The sequence below is a fragment of the Cydia splendana genome, chromosome 9 (genome assembly GCF_910591565.1).
Source record: "Cydia splendana chromosome 9, ilCydSple1.2, whole genome shotgun sequence".
In the NCBI taxonomy this organism is placed as follows: domain Eukaryota; kingdom Metazoa; phylum Arthropoda; class Insecta; order Lepidoptera; family Tortricidae; genus Cydia; species Cydia splendana.
Genome location: NC_085968.1, coordinates 19202092 through 19222005, shown reverse-complemented (window position 1 = coordinate 19222005; position 19914 = coordinate 19202092). Strand labels below are relative to the sequence as shown.

The following is a 19914-nucleotide window of genomic DNA, read 5'->3' as shown; positions in this document are numbered from 1 at the left end:
GCGATCGTATTTTAAAATAGCATTTTTTCCTTCTTCTCTTAGTGTTTTTAATTCCTCCGCTAAGGCTCTACGCTTTTCTAGTACATCGGGGGGGAAGTCCTCCTTCATATAGTAATTACTGTTATCTAAGCTTTTTTTGTTTTTCAAAAGTGTTATTTTTGAGCCCAGCGTTGATAGGGTTATCGCTATTGGTCTGACTTTATTTTCATCTTTTTTACCCCGTCTTGAAACAGACTCTATATCTGTTCTAGAGAGCTGTGTTTTCATCATGTTGTTAATAATGTTCAGTATGTTTTTTTCTAAATTTTCATAGCTTGACTCCGTTTCAGGTACTCCAAAAAGTAAGACGTTTCTTTTCCTTATTTCTTTTTCTAGGTATTTCAATCGATTTTCTTGTTTTTCAATTTTCTCTTCCATGTCTTGGTATTTTCCTTCGAGAAAATCAAATCTATCATCTAACTTCTGTGTAATAGTATTTGTTATCCTATTTTCCATTTCCTTGTTATCTTGTTTTAATTGTTTCATATCTTCCTGAATACTTTTTAACATGTTTATCAGCTCGTCCATTTTTAATATTTACGCCCTCTGTGTCCCCTTAGCGTAACTACTTAAAGTGTTGCGTAGGCGCAACAGTTGGGTGCGACTAGTGTGGGTTTCGGACTAGTGCCCTTAAGTGATCTTAGTAGTTGTTACTCAATCTCAGAGATGGCAGCACTTCCTCTTTGATAACAGCGACATCTATTGGCGACGTAGTAAATGTGACGTGGTTTGTAATTATTTTAGGTTATACAATTTTGATCAAAAGGAAAATGTCTGTAAATTCACGAATCGTTTTTCACTTCACACAGTTAAGGTCATTTTTCACTGATTTTAGTTTCACACAGGTTTTAGTGGGTTCAGAATTAGGTTTTTTCAACGTTGTAAACAACGCCGCATTTTGTCAGTTTCTCCACGAATTACTGAATGTTCCCATTGTACTGATAGTTCACCAAGTGGTTTATAGTGCACTTTATATATTCACAACGTTTAATCGTGGTTTTACAACACAATAATATTTTTATTCTTCAAAAGTAAACAGAGCTAACGTTAAGGGTGCGACAGTGGCGCCAGGACCTTCAGTTCATAGTGCTGTATAATATAGATAGAATATCATTTAAGTTCAAGGGAAAATTCGTAACTGTAAGTGTATACCTACTCATGTAACCAATATTTGTTTTATTTTGATTTTTTCGCAAATGTATTAAAAAACGTCGTTCAATATGTACGTGTGGAAGTGTTATTATTTACTCGTCCCGTGTCTTATTCGCCTACGGCTCATAAAAGACATCTCGGCACTCGTAAATAATAACACACTTTCCACACTTGCATTGAAATGTACTATCATTACTAATTATTTATTATACGACAGCGACATCGTCAAGTGACGTTAAGATTCAGACCGCTAGAGTATTGCAGCGCGACATCCCTGCCGTCTGCATTAGGGTAGACAGTGGACGGTTGAAACGATTTATGTTTGATGGCCTATACTCGTAACTATTTCATTTCTACAGTTAAAGAGGTATGCGCCCATGTTACTAAACCATATTTATTTAGTTATTAAATAAAGAGTGTTTGAAAGCCCTCCCGCCCATGTTTATGTAATGATAGGGAATCAAAGAAAATGTGGGGAGTGGTTCAATTGACCCCAAAGGTTAGTTAGTTGAATACTATATGGGGACTTGAAACACCATAATATTTTCGGCAAAATGAATGACTTATTATTATTTCTAATCTATTTTTAATGACGCTCACTGTACCACGATATCGACTAAAGTTCGCAAACATATTAATAAGAAAATTACAATTTATCGTGATCTGAAAATCTTGATTAATGAATGGATACGAAAATAAAATTGTGAGACTTATAATAGAGTACATTGTTGCCGAGGGATGGAAAGAAAGGCATTTTCGAGGCATTTTTCATTTACGAGGTACTTAAATGCCAGGTCGAGGCTTGCCGAGGAATCTGAGGAGGCTTGTAAGGAATCGTCCCCAAGTGCATTGTTTCTATCATCCACACATCGCAAGTTTTACTTCAAGGTCAAATATTATTTACAAGCAACACTCCATCGCTGTGTAATGGCAGTTAAAAGATTCCATAATGGTCATCCAAAACACCAAACGAATTCAAGTAATCAAAATACATAAGTAAAAAAAACTAAAAACGAAATAGTATCGAGCACAGGTACTTGACTTTATACCGCGAAATTTTTGAACGGCTCTACACTACCGCGTTGCTCGCGCGCTCGAGCGCTATTGGTCCAGGATTAAAGAATGACCGACCGCATAGACTGAGTACTGCGTCACATGCATAGGTAATTTTCAAGAAATTTGGCTTGTTTCAATCATGACGTGTTTCAATTGTCCCCGTTCTACCCTACTGTTTTTAATCTCAAAGTCGATATTGCTGCCCGGAATTTCGACATTTGCTACTATACTGCAGCAGTATTGGTTCAATTCAATCCGAACGTCACCTTAAGACTTGATGCATCTTGATCTTGACTAATGTGCTCTCCGTATAGTCAATAAACACGCAGTTTCGATGTACAAAACCCACCGGAACAATTAGCAACATGGCCGATCTTTAGTAAACTTTATCTCGTTGTGATAACGATCACTTTCGGTTACCTATTGACATAAAATATGAGTATTAAATGGCCGGTACATACCTGATGTGGTAAACCGTGGGAGCTTGAGCTTCGACCGCGACACTAACTAGCGTGTCGGAGCAGCGCCTGGCGGGCTGCGCGGGCTGTTCCCTCTGCACGGACCCGCCAGGCGGGGCTAGCCGGCGGCGCGGGTCGGCGCGGTACGACTCGAAACCCCCGCTCTCGTCCTCCTCGTGGTAGGCGGCCGGCACCGGGACCGGCTCGATGTTCGCTACCACCTTAACAATATACAACCTAATGATATTATATAATAGATTAGGTTACACTTATACATAAGGACCACTAAAAATACGAACCACTAATAGTATGGGATTGTCTCACTACAAATCGTAGATCTTTGAGGGAGCATAAAAGATATAACAGCGATATACATAACCGACTATCTTTAGCCCTTATCCCGTTGCAATAAGGTGTACAATAGACCAGTCAACCGTACCTCCGTGCGCGTGCAAACCGCGGTCGCGCGGCGGCTAGCCAAATGTGTATTCGGCTTTACCATCTCCCCAAAGGTCTAAAGATAATCAGGTGTGTTGCTGTTATACTGCAATTGTACACCTTATGGCAATGGGATAAGATTTAGAACACGATGGCGTGGCTAGCCGCCGCGTATCGATCAGTGAATTTTCCTACTAGTCAAATCCGGTAATTTTTTTAGAACTGTCAAAACGATTTGCTAATATGAAATTTATATGAAACATTACATTGTGACGTCACGGTCAACTCACCCACTTTTTATATTTCTATCCGATTTATTAAATATAAGTTTTGTTTAAAAATAACTTCTATCTGTGTTTTTCTAATAATTATCTGGTGCTTTATTTCATGCATGGTGTAAAATAATTTATTTTTCATCTCTCCTGTTCGGAAAGTTCACCTTTCATAGGCTGATAACCGGGTGGAAAATTGCATTTCCCACCCTAGGGTGGAAAGTATTTTTTTTTAAATATTTACTTCGAGCAACGGCTAACAGCCATATATGCCATATAATTCAGTTAAAAGCTCTCATATTAGCTTCCGCATGACTGAAATTGGCGCCGTGTACATTTGATCGGAAAAAAAAAATTGTTCTAAAGAAATATACTTACCAATAATTAACCTACATTTCTCGTGTTTGACTTTCCTCATAGTCGAAATGAAAAGTAGAGTGTTTAACTCGGGTAAAAGTAACCATCTCACCCTCGAACTATTGGCGCTCTCTCTTCGTTCGAGCGCCAAAATATCTCGGGTGAAATGGTTCACTTTCCATCCTTGATTAACAATCTACTATTAAATACAGTATAATACCCTATTGAGTGAACCGTCTCCATACCTGCCCGTGCGCGATGGCGCGGCGCGCCGCGCGCGGCGGGGAGTGGTGCGGGATGGGCATCTTCTCCGGCGCGTTCTGGATCAGCAGTATCCTGCAATAGAGTATTCTCTTGCTAGTCAAATCAGGTTCTTTTTTACAACTGTCCAAACGATTTGCTAAGATTTGATAATTTATATGATATGAAACATTACACAATGACGTCACGGTCAACTCACCTACTTTTTATATTTCTATTCGATTCATTAAATAGAACTTGTGTTTAAAAATAACTGATATCTATGTTTTTTTAATCATTATCTGGTGGTTTATATCATACATGGTACAATAAAGTACATACAACGCTCTTACGGTAGATGTCGCTAGGGTCCCCTAATCCCATATGGTGGAAAGATTCGCTGACTATGAGGATGAGGTATGACGATGAGGTAATGGTCGCTCAGATGGCAGAGCGCTGGAGTATCGATCCAAAGGCCGTGAGTTCAAGTCTCACCCAAAGCAGTAAATTTTCCACTTTAAAATTTTTACTTTCAGTAACATGAACGAGATGTCTACTAACTGAGAATAATCTAGAAGTGCGCATGTACTGATTCCTTCGATCGGTCAAACCATTTGCCACGCTCGCCTAGCGGTTTGGAACATCTGACTTGCAGCAACTCATTTACTCACTTTGCCAATATTTTTAGTGAACTCTATTGCATTGGTAATAAGGGTGACGACATTTTGACTTAAATACCAATATCTCAGTTCTGCAATGGAATTCCGCTAGGTCCCCATAGAACGAAAGTAAAGTACATAAAAAATACCAATCTAATGACCTAAGTCTCATCTCTGTTGGTTTTTGGACCAAGCTCCATACAAAGTTGCCCATGGGCCGTTCATATTGTCATTTTACATTGTATTTGTTATTTTTTCCATTGAGATTCCCACAACATGCTATTTGCAGAGAACAATGAAAAAAGCTGTACAATTAGAGACACATGAAATTGTTTGGATGCCCGGCAAGAGATCTAGAACATGTTCTATTCATGAACCCGTGAGATAACCATACCCTGTCTTCTATATGTAGATATGTTTTTTCTGTCACTCTTTCAATGAATTAGTTTCAGAGTCTAGCTAACCAAATATTATTGACAGATATTTCCTAAATTTCCTTGTTGTATCACCAATTATCTATGATTAAAAAAAGCTAAAAGTCTGTTGTCAATTTCATTCAAATTGTTCGCGATTTATAAGGGATGTATTTTAAATAATATTAATAATGACATTAATGACTATACCGAGTGAGGTCCGCAAACAATTATTTAAGTTCGTAAAGAATTACGACAAAGTGTGAAGTCGACGTGAACGTTTGGGGTACGAGTATAACGAAAACCTGCAATGTTTACAAGTCGTAAACAATTTTGTAGCTTGGTGATTTGTTGGGGCTCTATTAATATTTTGATACTTTAAGTACTAGTTCTAACATTTGCCTACAACTTTGATTAAGTACGTAAAATATTAATATCTCAATCTCATATACAGGATAAGTGTGTAAAGAAACGGATAAACTAGAAGTTCTGGAAAATATCAATAAAATCAAAACATTGGGACGTAAGAAGTTACTATAAATCAATTTTTAGAAGAAATCTGTGGAGTGACTAGTCAGTAGTAATTTAATATATAACTTATTTTCTTAGGTACCTTACGTGTACACAGATAATCAAAAAATCGTCTTATTTAAATGTAGGCGTAATTGTATATGTGTGCTAATTGTCCCGAGAATTTTTACGGTGATGTTCTCAAACGCGGCTTCCATTTTTTTTTCCCGCTCACTGCAATAACGCCATTAGTCTCTAATGACCATTAACTTAGTGATAGAATGTATGGCAAGACTAAGTAGTCTTATTAGATTGTGCGGTTAAGCCTAATGCGTGATGATTGATACGCATCCTGTTAAAAAAAAGAGTTATTACCTATTGTGAGCGCGCCAACGATTACACAAATGCAGGTACTGGCGACACTGTATATACATGAACACAGCTCCCCCCGTGAACCCCACGGCGACCACCACCAGCTTCGTCCAGAATGGCCACGCTGTAATAAAGAAAAAAAGAGTTTTATAACACTTTAAACTCTCGCGTTTTGTACACATATTTAATTGGGTCGATCAACTATTTCTTGTTGTTATTCTGTCCCATCAACCAGGAGACAACAGTAGCATAGTTTCTTAGAAGAGCTGCTGTATCATGTTCTACAAACGTGCTTAGTAGATTTCCCATTATGGAAAGGCCTTATAACTACCAAAAAAATCAAGTTTGGTTCATTTAAATACGAAATAACTAGTATTTTAAGAGTGACCCAGGAGACCGTAACCATGGCAACTAGTGAAAAGAAAAAGTTGATTCACCCAATTACACAAACGGGTCTACCGCGATATAATTTCATTGTTTTTACCTTAAATTCCGACGTTTCAGCTGAGTTGCACCAGCTGTGCTCACGGAAAGACAATGAAATTATATCGCGGTAGACCCGTTTGTGTAATTAAATAAAAGAGTTTTAGATAAAAGGTTTAAAATTTTTTAAGAAAGACAATATTTAAGATGAAGGCTTGGGTGTGTGTGTAATTTTTCTACATGTGGGCGAGTTCCTTAGGGCTTGAGCACAAATCACGCGAGGTTCAATAGGGGGGGAGGGGGGCACGAAAAAATCACGACAGATCACGTTGGGGGAAGGGGGGTATAACGAGACCTCACGTGTATTTTTCTACAGTGAACGAAATTAAGTAAAAATACTTACCATATGAGTAGATACTTTTTCTCGGTTTCGTTAAGGGGCCTACTGATTAACAGTCCGCCGGACGGTATCGGCCTGTCAGGTAGAACAAAATTTTGACAGTTCCGAACAACTGACAGGCCGATACCGTCCGGCGGACTGTTAATCAGTAGGCCCCTTAAAACATAAATCTTCACTCCGCACTTCAAAATAGCGAGTCTATTTTACGAAATTATGGAGCGCGTGGCCTTGACCGGTCGGATGGAAAAATCTCAAAAAAATACACGTGAGGTTAGGTGGGGGAGGGGGGTAGCCAAAAACCTCATCAAATATCACCAAGGGGAAGTATGTACTTACATATTGTAAATAATTTAAAGACCTCTTTGTAAACCCACTACTCGATCATTTACGAGGGGCGTTCAAAATATTCTCGGTATTGATATCTTACAACCTCTTCTTAAATTTCTTTCGTTACTGGCCGCTAAGGTTTATTCATTGACATTAAAAAAAAATATAATTGGAACCGAGATGTTCTTTTGTTTTTCTGCAATTGCTGAACAAACATGAACATCATGTGCGAATTGACAATGTTAACTAAATTAGAACATCAATGCGTCATAAGATTCTCGACAAAACAGGGTAAAAATCAAAAAACCATAAAAGAGGAAATGGATTGTGTTTACCGTGAGTCTGCTCCTTCTCTATCTACCATTCAAAAGTGGTCAAGCGAATTTAAACGTGGAAGGGAGAGTATTGAAGATGACCCTAGACCTGGTCGGCCTGTAGTAGCTACTTCACAAGAAAATATTGATAAAGTGGAAAAACTTATATTGGAAGATGGTCGAGTGAAGGTAAAATCTATAGCTCAAGTAACCAATCTTTCTATTGGTATCGTACATGATATTATCCATGACCATCTTAATATGTCAAAAGTAAGTGCAAGATGGGTTCCGCGAATGCTGACTCGGCTTCAAAAAGACATGCGTGTAGCGTGTTGTTCCGATGTTATTGACCTGTGCGGTGAAAATCCTAATGAGGTGCTGCAAAGAATAGTTACTGGAGATGAAACCTGGGTTCATCATTATGACCCAGAGAGTAAACAAGAGTCCATGCAGTGGCACATTAAGGGTTCAGCTCATCCCAAAAAGTTCAAGGTCGTCCCTTCAGCTGGCAAGGTCATGGCCACGATATTTTGGGATTGTGAAGGAATATTACTAATCGATTATAAAGAAAAAGGTGTAAATATCACACGACAGTACTACGCTAACATTCTACGTCAATTAAAGGATGCAATCAAAGAAAAGAGGCGAGGAAAGTTAACCAAAGGTGTTCTGCTTCTGTGTGACAACGCCCCCGTCCATACTGCTCATATTGCCAAGGCAGCTATTGTTGAATGTGGGTTTGAAACTGTTACTCACCCACCGTATAGTCCGGACTTAGCCCCCAGCGACTTCTTTTTGTTCCCCAATCTTAAAAAGGATCTGCGTGGAATTTTTTTTTCTGACGATGAAGCATTGAAGGCTGCAGTGGAGGAGCATTTTTACACCAAAGATAAAAAATATTTTTATGAGGGATTAAAAAAAAAATTGATCGATCTTTTAAGGGGATTAACATAGGGGGGGAGTATATTGAAAAATAAAAATATCAAACTTTTCGTACTTGTTTGTTTTCATTCTCATACCGAGAATATTTTGAACACCCCTCGTACACCTCGAGACATTTACACCTCTAAATATTATAGATTTTTTTTGTGTTTTGTATCTGTATTTTGTATGTAATTCGACATTAAGAGACCATATACATCTCGTAGTAATTGTAATACGTTAGATTGAATTGTTAGTTTTATTTTATAAAATTGTTGATGTTATTATTTTTGCTTGTATGTAAATTCAATGTTGACGTATAAAAGTGCCCTTGTGGCCTATTTGCTGAATAAAAAAAAAGAAAAAGAAAAAAAAAGATCATGTGCTAGCCCGGCAGACTTGACTAGGGAATACAACCGGTAAATATTTAGTATGAGGAATTTACCGATATACCGGTATTTTCTATACAATATTTTACCGGTTTGCTTTTACTAGACTTGACACATCTTACACACTGGCAAGAGATATGTGACGTTCCACGGGTAAAGATACCTTATCGCGGTTGGCGCTTACGTAACGTAACACCGCATTAGTATTGGAGCGTCGAACCGCGTTAAGGTACCTACGTTCGACGGTGACGGTAATTACGTTCCACAAGTAAAGGTACTTGTGGAACACCACATATATATACAATAGCCTACTCTACATACAAAAAGAGAAGACAATAATATTGGAATATTATGTATAAGTACAGCAGGTAGGACTTAGGAGTCATCGCATAATAAACTAAACCACAAGGTTCATTCACCTACAGCTGATCTACGTGTAACATGTCTGTACATATAATACCACAATGTTAACTGACAATAAGCAACTTTATTGCAAACACATAAGGTCTACCTATCCAGTTTAGTATGTAATGAAAGATGGTGACACTTGAAGGTGACCTAGGTCAGGTTGGTAAAAAAACCGAGGTAAATTTCAAAGAAATAGTGATGCTGTTTTACTGATCTAATACGTGCCCACGTACATACTGAAAGTTTCTGGATTCTGATATATAAGAGGACTCATTTTTTCTAAGTAGCCAGTCCAGGAATTTTCAGTATGCCCTAAGTAATAGTAAGTAACTACACGACTACGAATAGACGCCACATGACGCAGAGAGCGGCCACGCAGTGGAACAGCACAGCGCAGCAGAGACGCCGGCGCTCCACGCCTGACATTTCCAGTGTAGATGAAGAATGTCCGCAGTCTTTGTTACAAAGAGCGTGTTACCTATGAGTCCACGATGCACCTCTTCTACAGCCCGTTCTATGAGCACGAATAGACTCCACATGACGCAGAGAGCGGCGACGCAGTGGAATAAAACAGCGCAGCAGAGACGCCGGCGCTCCACGCCTGACATTTCCAGTGTAGATGAAGAATGTCCGCAGTCTTTGTTACAAAGAGCGTGTTACCTATGAGTCCACGATGCACCTCTTCTACAGCCCGTTCTATGAGCACGAATAGACTCCACATGACGCAGAGAGCGGCGACGCAGTGGAATAACACAGCGCAGCAGAGACGCCGGCGCTCCACGCCTGACATTTCCAGTGTAGATGAAGAATGTCCGCAGTCTTTGTTACAAAGAGCGTGTTACCTATGAGTCCACGATGCACCTCTTCTACAGCCCGTTCTATGAGCACGAATAGACTCCACATGACGCAGAGAGCGGCGACGCAGTGGAATAACACAGCGCAGCAGAGACGCCGGCGCTCCACTCCTGACATTTCCAGCAACCGCCACTGTAAAAAACACATGTATTAAACCACAGAATAAGTAATAGTACTACCATACAGAAAATAAACTTCCAACAAAACCGAAGTTTAACAGCGATTTAGAATCGAATCATGCTATCCCTTTCTAATGTATGGCACTATCCCTTTCGGTTAGGTTGTAAAAATTCAAGTCATTATCTTATATGTGGTCGTACACGCAGAGGGACGTTAAGTTGTGCCAACCCTAATAATTGCTCGGAGCAATGCTGAGCCGAACGGAGCCGAGAGTGCCCGAAAGGATCAGTTTGGCCCCTTGATTAAACTTTAGTATCATTGACGAGGGTACCCCAAAACATATAAATTTGATAGAGTTGCCGAGCAGACTCCAGGCTCCTGTGAGCCGTGGCAAAAAAGCCGGGACAACGCAACGAAGATGATGATGATAGACCAGATCCCGCGAAGAGCCAAATTACGTATTTGACCTCTAAGCGAAAGCGTTGTGGTACTCAGGTCAAAAATGTTAAGACCTCCTGGTCTATGTCACTGGTAGGTGTATCACGTTCTATTCCGATCGTTCTTAACTTGTTGGAGAGAAAATTACATCAAAATAATACACGGATGATGTGTAAAATAGATGAAGACCTAAATGTATAGAAGATATATAAATTCCTTTATTTCCGTGTTTAACTCAAGGACAACATACAGTTATTAATGTTTCATACACACAAATCTTCCTTAAGACATCGTTAGTGTTACAAGGTCAACTATTTTTCGGACGTCAGCGTTTCTAAATAAATAATTACCTATACAAATGTGCATAGTGGCACGTACAACGCGTTTGAACTCTTTAATTTTTTGATGAATGTATTGAATCCAAACCGTCACTTTTGTCGATATCTTTAACAATAAAGGGGCCCAATGATTACCAGTTCGCCGGACGATATCAGCCTGTCAGTTAAACGCAAAATTTGACAGCTCCGAACAACTGACACGCTGATATCGTCCGGCAAACTGGTAATCTGTGGGTCTGTGGGCCCCTTACGTGTTCCGTGAACAATATTTTGTACGGAACACTAAAAATGACTGTCGGAATTTCACATGGACAGCTTTGAAAGCCCTGATTTTATGATATTTAAATTTACAAAACGTACATTTTTGTAAAAGCTTTTCTATGATGTTTCACGTACTAAACATGATATTACAAGTAACATAGTACACATCATTTGTTCTAACAACTGCGCTACTAATCTAATTGTCACCGACAACGAAACAAAAACACGAACGAACGAAACAAAGAATACAAAAAAATACCACCGTTTCTTCTAAGTAAAATTTCATACTGTATTATATTCGTATTTGAAACTGTTTCAAACACAGTAGGCACCTATACACACTAGTCTAGTAGTATCAAACAGTAATATGAATACGTGACGTTCATCCCGTATCGAACATTATCAATAATCGCTCGTAATAGTTAATTTCTACGCGTATAATTATAATTCACTAAGGCGCAGTTGGTCACGTGCGTTCAAAATGAAATATCGACTATTTAGACGATTACGCGATCACGCGAGCTAATTAAAACCTTTAGCTGTTCTTAAGCTCTTATTTAACTCTTAAGGTATACATTACGTATTAGAGCCCTTATCCGTACATTCTTAGTGCAGTCAATAATGTTATCGCAATGTTAACCATAGGTTTCTTGGTGAGTTAAAAAAGTTATTCAATATCATTTTCATCATCCCAGCGTTGTCCCGGTATTTTGCCAACGCTCAATGCAACTCATCTACTTAATTAATACACGTAATCTAGCTATGATGTAAATGATACTACTATCTCTTCCTTATCTACACTATTTTATCTATTGTGTCGATTACAATATAATCTTCCCATAGGTCAATTCATACAAATTTCATAGGTACCTACTGAAGAATCGTTTCGATATGTCTAAAAAACCGGCCAAGTGCGAGTCGGACTCGCGCACAAAGGGTTCCGTACCATTACGCAAACGACAGAAAGTCACGTTTGTTGTATGGGAGCCCCACTTAAATATTTATTTTATTTTGTTTTTAGTGTTTGTTGTTATAGCGGCAACAGAAATACATCATCTGTGAAAATTTCAACTGTCTCGCTATCACGGTTCTCGAGTTACAGCCTGGTGACAGGCAGACGGACAGCGGAGTCTTAGTAATAAGCGTCCGGTTTTTACCCTTTGGGTACGGAACCCTAAAAATAACTACACTCGCATCCAGAATTAGAAAGAAGAATGGACAGTGTAGCGAGTGTGTATTTTTAAGAGACAAACGAGCAGACGAATCGCCTGATGGTAAGCAATTACCAAATACAAATACTTTACTTATAACGCCAAGTTACATGTCATGATGGTATTCATTAGAGATGCACCGGATATTCGGTTACTATCCGGTATCCGGCCTATCTGGCCAATATTTTAATATCGGGCCGGATACCGGATAGTGACTTACTATCCAGCCGGATACCGGCTAGTAACATTGCTTGATTTCGGAGTAAATAATTTGGATTTAAGAAACAGTCACGGTCATAATCGTACTTGTTTATTATTTTAAATCAATTTAAACATTCCACTGACTTGCACGCGCACTCATTTCGAACCTAGAAATGTGTCCGCGCGAACGTTCACTAGGAAACAGGTCAAACCTGCACAATGCGCACCTGAAAAACCGAAATGTAGGTATAGTTCCGCCGGCCGAATATTCGGCGGGCGGATACCGAATATTCGGCCGATGGTCAGACCGAATATCCGGTATCCGGTATCCGGCCAAACAACTATCCGTTGCATCTTTAGTTTTCATATCATTAGGTAGGTACATATTCAACTTATCTCTTATACCTTTAACACATTCAATACCACTAAGTGCTACGGGTTACGCTCGTAGCGCGTAGCCACGGTTTCGTCGTATGTAGCGCGTAGTCGCTACGAACAGTGTACCCGACAGTCGGGTTCTTGGTGTTGAATGTGTTAAACGAGCAATTCTTGTTTATTTATTTATTTATATATATGTATATATATATATATTGGGGATCTCGGAAACGGCTCTAACGATTTCGATGAAATTTGCTATATAGGGATTTTCGGGGGCGATAAATGGATCTAGCTAGGTCTTATCTCTGGGAAAACGCGCATTTTTGAGTTTTTATATGTTTTCCGAGCTAAGCTCGGTCTCCCAGATATTTCAACTTAATTGGTACACATTTAACACATTTTAATTGGTACCGTCGTCCATGGACATCTGCAACACCAGAGGGGTTGCAAATGCGTTGCCACTGTTGCCAGCCTTTAAGATGGGAGTAGATACGCTCTTTTCTTGAAAGTTTGAAGGTCGTATCGGTACGGAAATACCGCGAGCGACAGTTCATTTCATGCGATTAAAGCCCCTTCTACACGGTCGCCGACAAGCCATCAGACCGCGTGGCCTTGGTCTGTCCCGGACCGTGTAGACAGTTGTTACCAACAAAATTTGACCAAAACGGACCAAGGACAGACCAAGGTCAGACGGTTAGAAGGCTTGTCCGCGACCGTGTAGCAAGGGCTTAAGAGTAGAGACCGCGCTATCTCGGCGCGTTTTGCGGGCGGCGTGTGAGCGGGGCGCGCCGCTTTTCCATATAAAACGCTCACGCCGCGCCCGGAAAACGCGCTGTGTGTGACGGAACCTTTATACTTTGTAGAAATAAGTTACATTTATTTAACGTAGCTCCACCTTCTGAATCATATTTTTACATGAATACACTTGAATCAAAAATATATATATTCAGTGTACTCTAATTATGTATACCAGTATAATTTGATAAGCTAGTCCTAATAACTTTAGGTCATTTCATTCGCCATGAAACGCCTAATACTTTCGCCTGAAAATTCATAACGAGTTAATATAATCGATATAATACCTAGGTTGGTTTCCTATAATATTGCATTAATATACAGTTGTAGTTGTCCACTTACTAATGGGGTTTAATTTACTGAAAGGGTTTTCCTAGTAATTTGCATTACTTTAATAACAACAATAACTATATCCTCTTTTATCCATTCTGACCTCGCATGCAATAGTTATTCCCTATATGGATTAGATAACTCTGTAGAAGTAAGCATTAGGATTTTGTAATCTAACGTGAATAATTTTATTTTATTGTCTGTAGACCTCCCAACCTGTAGAGGAAAATTGGATCTTATTTGAGTTAGTCCGGTTTCCTTCACCGAAAATATTAAATGATATTTCATACGTAAGATCCAACTTTAAAATTTTTAAGGTTTGTCATTTTTAAAAAGATACAGTCAGCGTTATAAACATGCATACATTTTAACAAATTTCTGTTATAATAGTGTCGCCTGTACTTATCGGTATTTCACTCGTAAAAATGAAACTGATGAGCTCAAATTCGAGGGGTTACATCCTAACCTACCGAAGAGTTTCAGTATTCATCTTCTGGTTCCATCATCTATCATCAGTCATCAATAACATCAGATCAGATCGATGGCACCAAATTAATGTATTGCCATATGGATTAAATATACATACTTGCAGAAGTTTCATATCTAAAAAATCACGATAAATATAATCGTTCTATTTTAGCGTCTTAATTGCTCATCGCTGGATGCCTCGCCATGGCTTAGCGCCAAATATATACCTATTACGATATCCAATTCCATATACGTATGTAGGTATTAGGCTTATGATTTTGTGCGGTATTAAGGGTTTAGAATTTTAGATCACTCAAATATCTTTGAATCATTCACTTCGTTCAGCAAGTCTAATTTTTCTTTTTATACCACATCGGTGGCAAACCAGCATACGGCCCGCCTGATGGTAAGCAGTCACCGTAGCCTATGGACGCCTGCAACTCCAGAGGTGTTACATGCGCGTTGCCGACCTTTTAAAAACCTGTACACTCCTTTTTTCAAGAACCCCATACTGTAGATCCTCAGGAAAACCTCGGAAGGGAGCTCATTCCACAGCCGGAGCGTCCGCGGGAGGAAATTCCTCTTAAATCGCACAGTACGCGACCATTTAGGTTCTAGGGTGTGAGGATGAACACCCTGCCGGCGGCGAGCGGTGCGGTGATAGAAAGCGGCCGTTGGCATCATGTCAAATAATTCCTCAGAGCACAGCCCATTGTACAAGCGGTAGAACACACACAAGGAGGCAAAGTCTCTCCTTAGACTTAAAGGTTCAATACCGCTTGTGAGTCATTCTTAAACTTTTATATAATTGATTACGAGTTGACGACCCATTTGAATGAATGATGATTTTTTTACAAACTTTTACTTTATAAAAGTTAAGGTTTCATTCTGATCGAATTACAAAAAAGTAATATAGTAGAAGGGCAAGTCATATAAATAATTATGGTGTGGTCTAATGTTAATTTACTAAAATGTTAATATCCAGAGAGGAAAATGAGGACCACGTTTGTATGGAAAGGCTTTTTTACGCGGTCGTCCACTTTCGTCTTAACAAGTTTTATTGCACCGGTATGTGCGCTCATTGTAAACGCTTCACAATGCGGTGTCTGTATAGTTTTTTTTTTATACTATGTACGTCGGTCGCAAACAAGCATACGGCCCGCCTGATGGTAAGCAGTCTCGTAGCCTATGTGCGCGCGTGCGCCTGCAACTCCAGAGGTGCTACATGCGCGTTGCCGACCCTAACACGACGCACCCTCGTTGAGCTCTGGGAATCTTACTCACCGGCAGGAACACAACATTGGGACAGTACATACATACCTCATTGAAAGGTTTTATCTTGGTGTGCATGATGAAGTTAAATTTGCACAGCTCGCAGGAGCGCGTCTCGGACGCCGTCAGCCATTGCTGTAGGCAGCTCTGGTGGACGTACTTTAGGCTCCCTGTAACAACAAGATAAGTAGGTATTTAACTTTTACTCTTAGAGCGTTTTCACATTGTCCGAACCGATATCGGATGTCGGATGACGTTTGGAGAAAATGAGATGAAAAATTGAAAGCAAGGTGCGTCCAGTAGCGAACGCGGACGCATGTTTGCTTCAGATTGCACGCTTAATTAGCGCAATTTACGCACGCATAAAGCACGAAATCAGCTAAAAAGCGTGCAAAGTCGTGGCGTGTTCATTAGATCAAACCGCTTAGCATGACTTACGTTGTCGCGCGCGACTCCATACTTAAAGTCGCGCGACAATGCAAGTCGTGTGACGCACCTTGAGGTTGTCGTGAGATGTCATGCCCACAGCGCCAAAACACGTAGTGTTAAGGCGTACACTATTAATGTAAATCTCATGCAGGTAAGGTTTGTATTCATTGTGCTCAGGATCTTGGAGTGTGAGTGGCATTCCTAGTAGAATTCAGTTGAAAATTGCAATATTGCATATTATATTCGGAAGATAGCAAATGGAACTCCTTGATGGAAAAACAAAAATACATCAAGTAAGTGTAAAAATTCTGCCTTAACGGTGTACGGCATTCAAAAGGTTAAAATGAAAGCCTCAGGACAACTTATTTTATATTTTTATTGTTAGTTTGCTATATTTCATTTTATTTCTGTTTAACTTTAGTTTTAATTTATAAGAAATAATGTTAATATGTTTATGATTATAATGAATGTTTCTAATAAATTTTCATGTTTTTATGATAATATGTTATGTCCTTTAAACTTCCAACAACAATGTAAAAATTAAAAATACCTAGAACATTATTGAATAAATAAATTTATATACAATAACAACAGTTGTTCAAACAGTCATGTATAATTTAAAGAAAATAATATTGAATCATTTTCCCTTTAGTACAAAGATTAACATAAAGAATACTTGGAAGTACTTATGGCTCAATAGGGTTGTTTCTTTAATATGTTTGTGTGTGTGCATTTCTCTTGTAATTGTCCGTACTTATATGTACGAGGGGTGTTCAAAATATTCTCGGTATGAGAATGAAAACAAACAAGTACGAAAAGTTTGATATTTTTATTTTTCAATATACTCCCCCCCTATGTTAATCCCCTTAAAAGATCGATCAATTTTTTTTTTTAATCCCTCATAAAAATATTTTTTATCTTTGGTGTAAAAATGCTCCTCCACTGCAGCCTTCAATGCTTCATCGTCAGAAAAAAAAATTCCACGCAGATCCTTTTTAAGATTGGGGAACAAAAAGAAGTCGCTGGGGGCTAAGTCCGGACTATACGGTGGGTGAGTAACAGTTTCAAACCCACATTCAACAATAGCTGCCTTGGCAATATGAGCAGTATGGACGGGGGCGTTGTCACACAGAAGCAAAACACCTTTGGTTAACTTTCCTCGCCTCTTTTCTTTGATTGCATCCTTTAATTGACGTAGAATGTTAGCGTAGTACTGTCGTGTGATATTTACACCTTTTTCTTTATAATCGATTAGTAATATTCCTTCACAATCCCAAAATATCGTGGCCATGACCTTGCCAGCTGAAGGGACGACCTTGAACTTTTTGGGATGAGCTGAACCCTTAATGTGCCACTGCATGGACTCTTGTTTACTCTCTGGGTCATAATGATGAACCCAGGTTTCATCTCCAGTAACTATTCTTTGCAGCACCTCATTAGGATTTTCACCGCACAGGTCAATAACATCGGAACAACACGCTACACGCATGTCTTTTTGAAGCCGAGTCAGCATTCGCGGAACCCATCTTGCACTTACTTTTGACATATTAAGATGGTCATGGATAATATCATGTACGATACCAATAGAAAGATTGGTTACTTGAGCTATAGATTTTACCTTCACTCGACCATCTTCCAATATAAGTTTTTCCACTTTATCAATATTTTCTTGTGAAGTAGCTACTACAGGCCGACCAGGTCTAGGGTCATCTTCAATACTCTCCCTTCCACGTTTAAATTCGCTTGACCACTTTTGAATGGTAGATAGAGAAGGAGCAGACTCACGGTAAACACAATCCATTTCCTCTTTTATGGTTTTTTGATTTTTACCCTGTTTTGTCGAGAATCTTATGACGCATTGATGTTCTAATTTAGTTAACATTGTCAATTCGCACATGATGTTCATGTTTGTTCAGCAATTGCAGAAAAACAAAAGAACATCTCGGTTCCAATTATATTTTTTTTTAATGTCAATGAATAAACCTTAGCGGCCAGTAACGAAAGAAATTTAAGAAGAGGTTGTAAGATATCAATACCGAGAATATTTTGAACGCCCCTCGTATAGGTGCAAACGAGACGCATGGGCATATGAGAACATAATGACATCAAAATGATTTCAAAATTGTAAATTTGAATTGGCCTCCAGATCAATTGTTTTGAAATCATGAATAACTTGTTAAAACAGGTTGGATTCATTGTGACATCACCATCCTAGTTTCTGATATACCTACCTAGCAATAAATTATTTTGATTACTAATTTTACTGGTTAGTCCACTACTCTATGAACCTTTTAAGATGTCTTGAGTTGTTGTGTCCATAGCACCAAAAATGCTTATTTAAATATTTTAGAAATGTATGTGACATTTGAGGAAATAACAAATTTTAATTAAAAGTTAACCTTTTATTTAGTAAGGAAGCATATATGAATCCAATATCCTATCCTATAAATCTACCTTAGCTTACCAAAATCATGACATTAAAGAGTTAGGGAAGGTCCAAAAGACAAAAAAATAAAGAATGCAAGCAAACAAATACAATTATATGAGATGTTTTTCTAATGGTTTTATGTACATGTTAAGTGTTAAAAATTCTTTTAGTAATACCACTGTATATACCTATCTTGTTTGTAAATAAATGTTTTTCACATTTTATTTTTTATTCACATCTCTCAAGTTAAATAAACCTTAGAACAAGACCCTGATATTGTGTGCACACTGCATATCATTTCACTAACACCAGCTAAAGTCAATGTCAACTATATGATGTTGTAATCTGTTTATCAAACATGCTAATCCATTTATTAAAGCATCATATTATGCATCCAACACTATATCATGTATAGTGTACACTCAATGTATGTCACAACAAATGAATTTCATATAATGTCCCTTACTCACATGAAGTGAATTGTTCCTAAACAACAATTTAAACAAACGTGCATTCGGATGTAAATATACTGATTGAGCAATCGTCGAGAATACCAACGCGTGACGTGATTTTGTTATTTTCCATAAGCTAGCTAACATGATTAGGAATAGAGGTGCAAACTAACCTGAGCAGTAGCAGGGCGCCAGAAGCGGGTTGTGGACCTCGCTCTCGCAGTGGCAGATGCGACAGATATCTCCGCTCGAGTTGCTGCATGAGGTTCGACTGCTGTCCGACCCTCCCCGGATCACCTCTCGCCCGCAACCGCCGTTCCATTCCCAACTCTCGATTTCCGACGAATTCTTAACATTAATCTGCTGTACTGGCATTATGCTAACCAGCTCAAAAGAGCACTCATAACATTACAGAATTACAAAAAACTAAACTCGCACTCGCATCGGATATCGACAAAGCAACCATCCGGATACATGACACTGGCTTGAATAACACTACCCTTTTAAGTAAATAAATCTTTTCGCGAAAAGTTAAAATATTAACAGTAAAGACGAATTACATTTCATGTAATTATCATTGCTTTACACGAAAATATCAATAAAAATTATTAGTTACTCGTCTACTGTCAAACCCGATCTGATTTTCACAGATAAGTGAAAAAAAAGTTCGTCTATAATTTATGGACACATTTAAAATTGGCAACACCAGTTATCTACGCACAGTGATTTTGCTGAGCGTTTTTTTAGAATCAACTTTTTTTTGGCTTTAACGTTATATTGGTAATGCTGA

The 19914-nt window shown here is 38.7% G+C and overlaps 1 protein-coding gene across 1 annotated transcript in view; it reads right to left on the bottom strand.

Annotated features, from left to right (window-relative positions):
- Positions 1 to 19760, bottom strand: part of LOC134793853 (E3 ubiquitin-protein ligase MARCHF4-like) — a 28575-nt gene extending 8815 nt beyond the window's left edge. The window contains exons 1-6 of the mRNA XM_063765572.1: positions 19298 to 19760; positions 15864 to 15985; positions 9991 to 10135; positions 5970 to 6090; positions 4018 to 4108; positions 2709 to 2926 (exon numbers count right to left, since the gene is read on the bottom strand). Of these exons, the coding sequence (XP_063621642.1) occupies positions 2709 to 2926; positions 4018 to 4108; positions 5970 to 6090; positions 9991 to 10135; positions 15864 to 15985; positions 19298 to 19499 (899 nt within the window). The 5' untranslated portion in view covers positions 19500 to 19760. The remainder of the gene's footprint in view (positions 1 to 2708; positions 2927 to 4017; positions 4109 to 5969; positions 6091 to 9990; positions 10136 to 15863; positions 15986 to 19297) is intronic.
- Between the last annotated feature and the right edge of the window lie 154 nt (positions 19761 to 19914).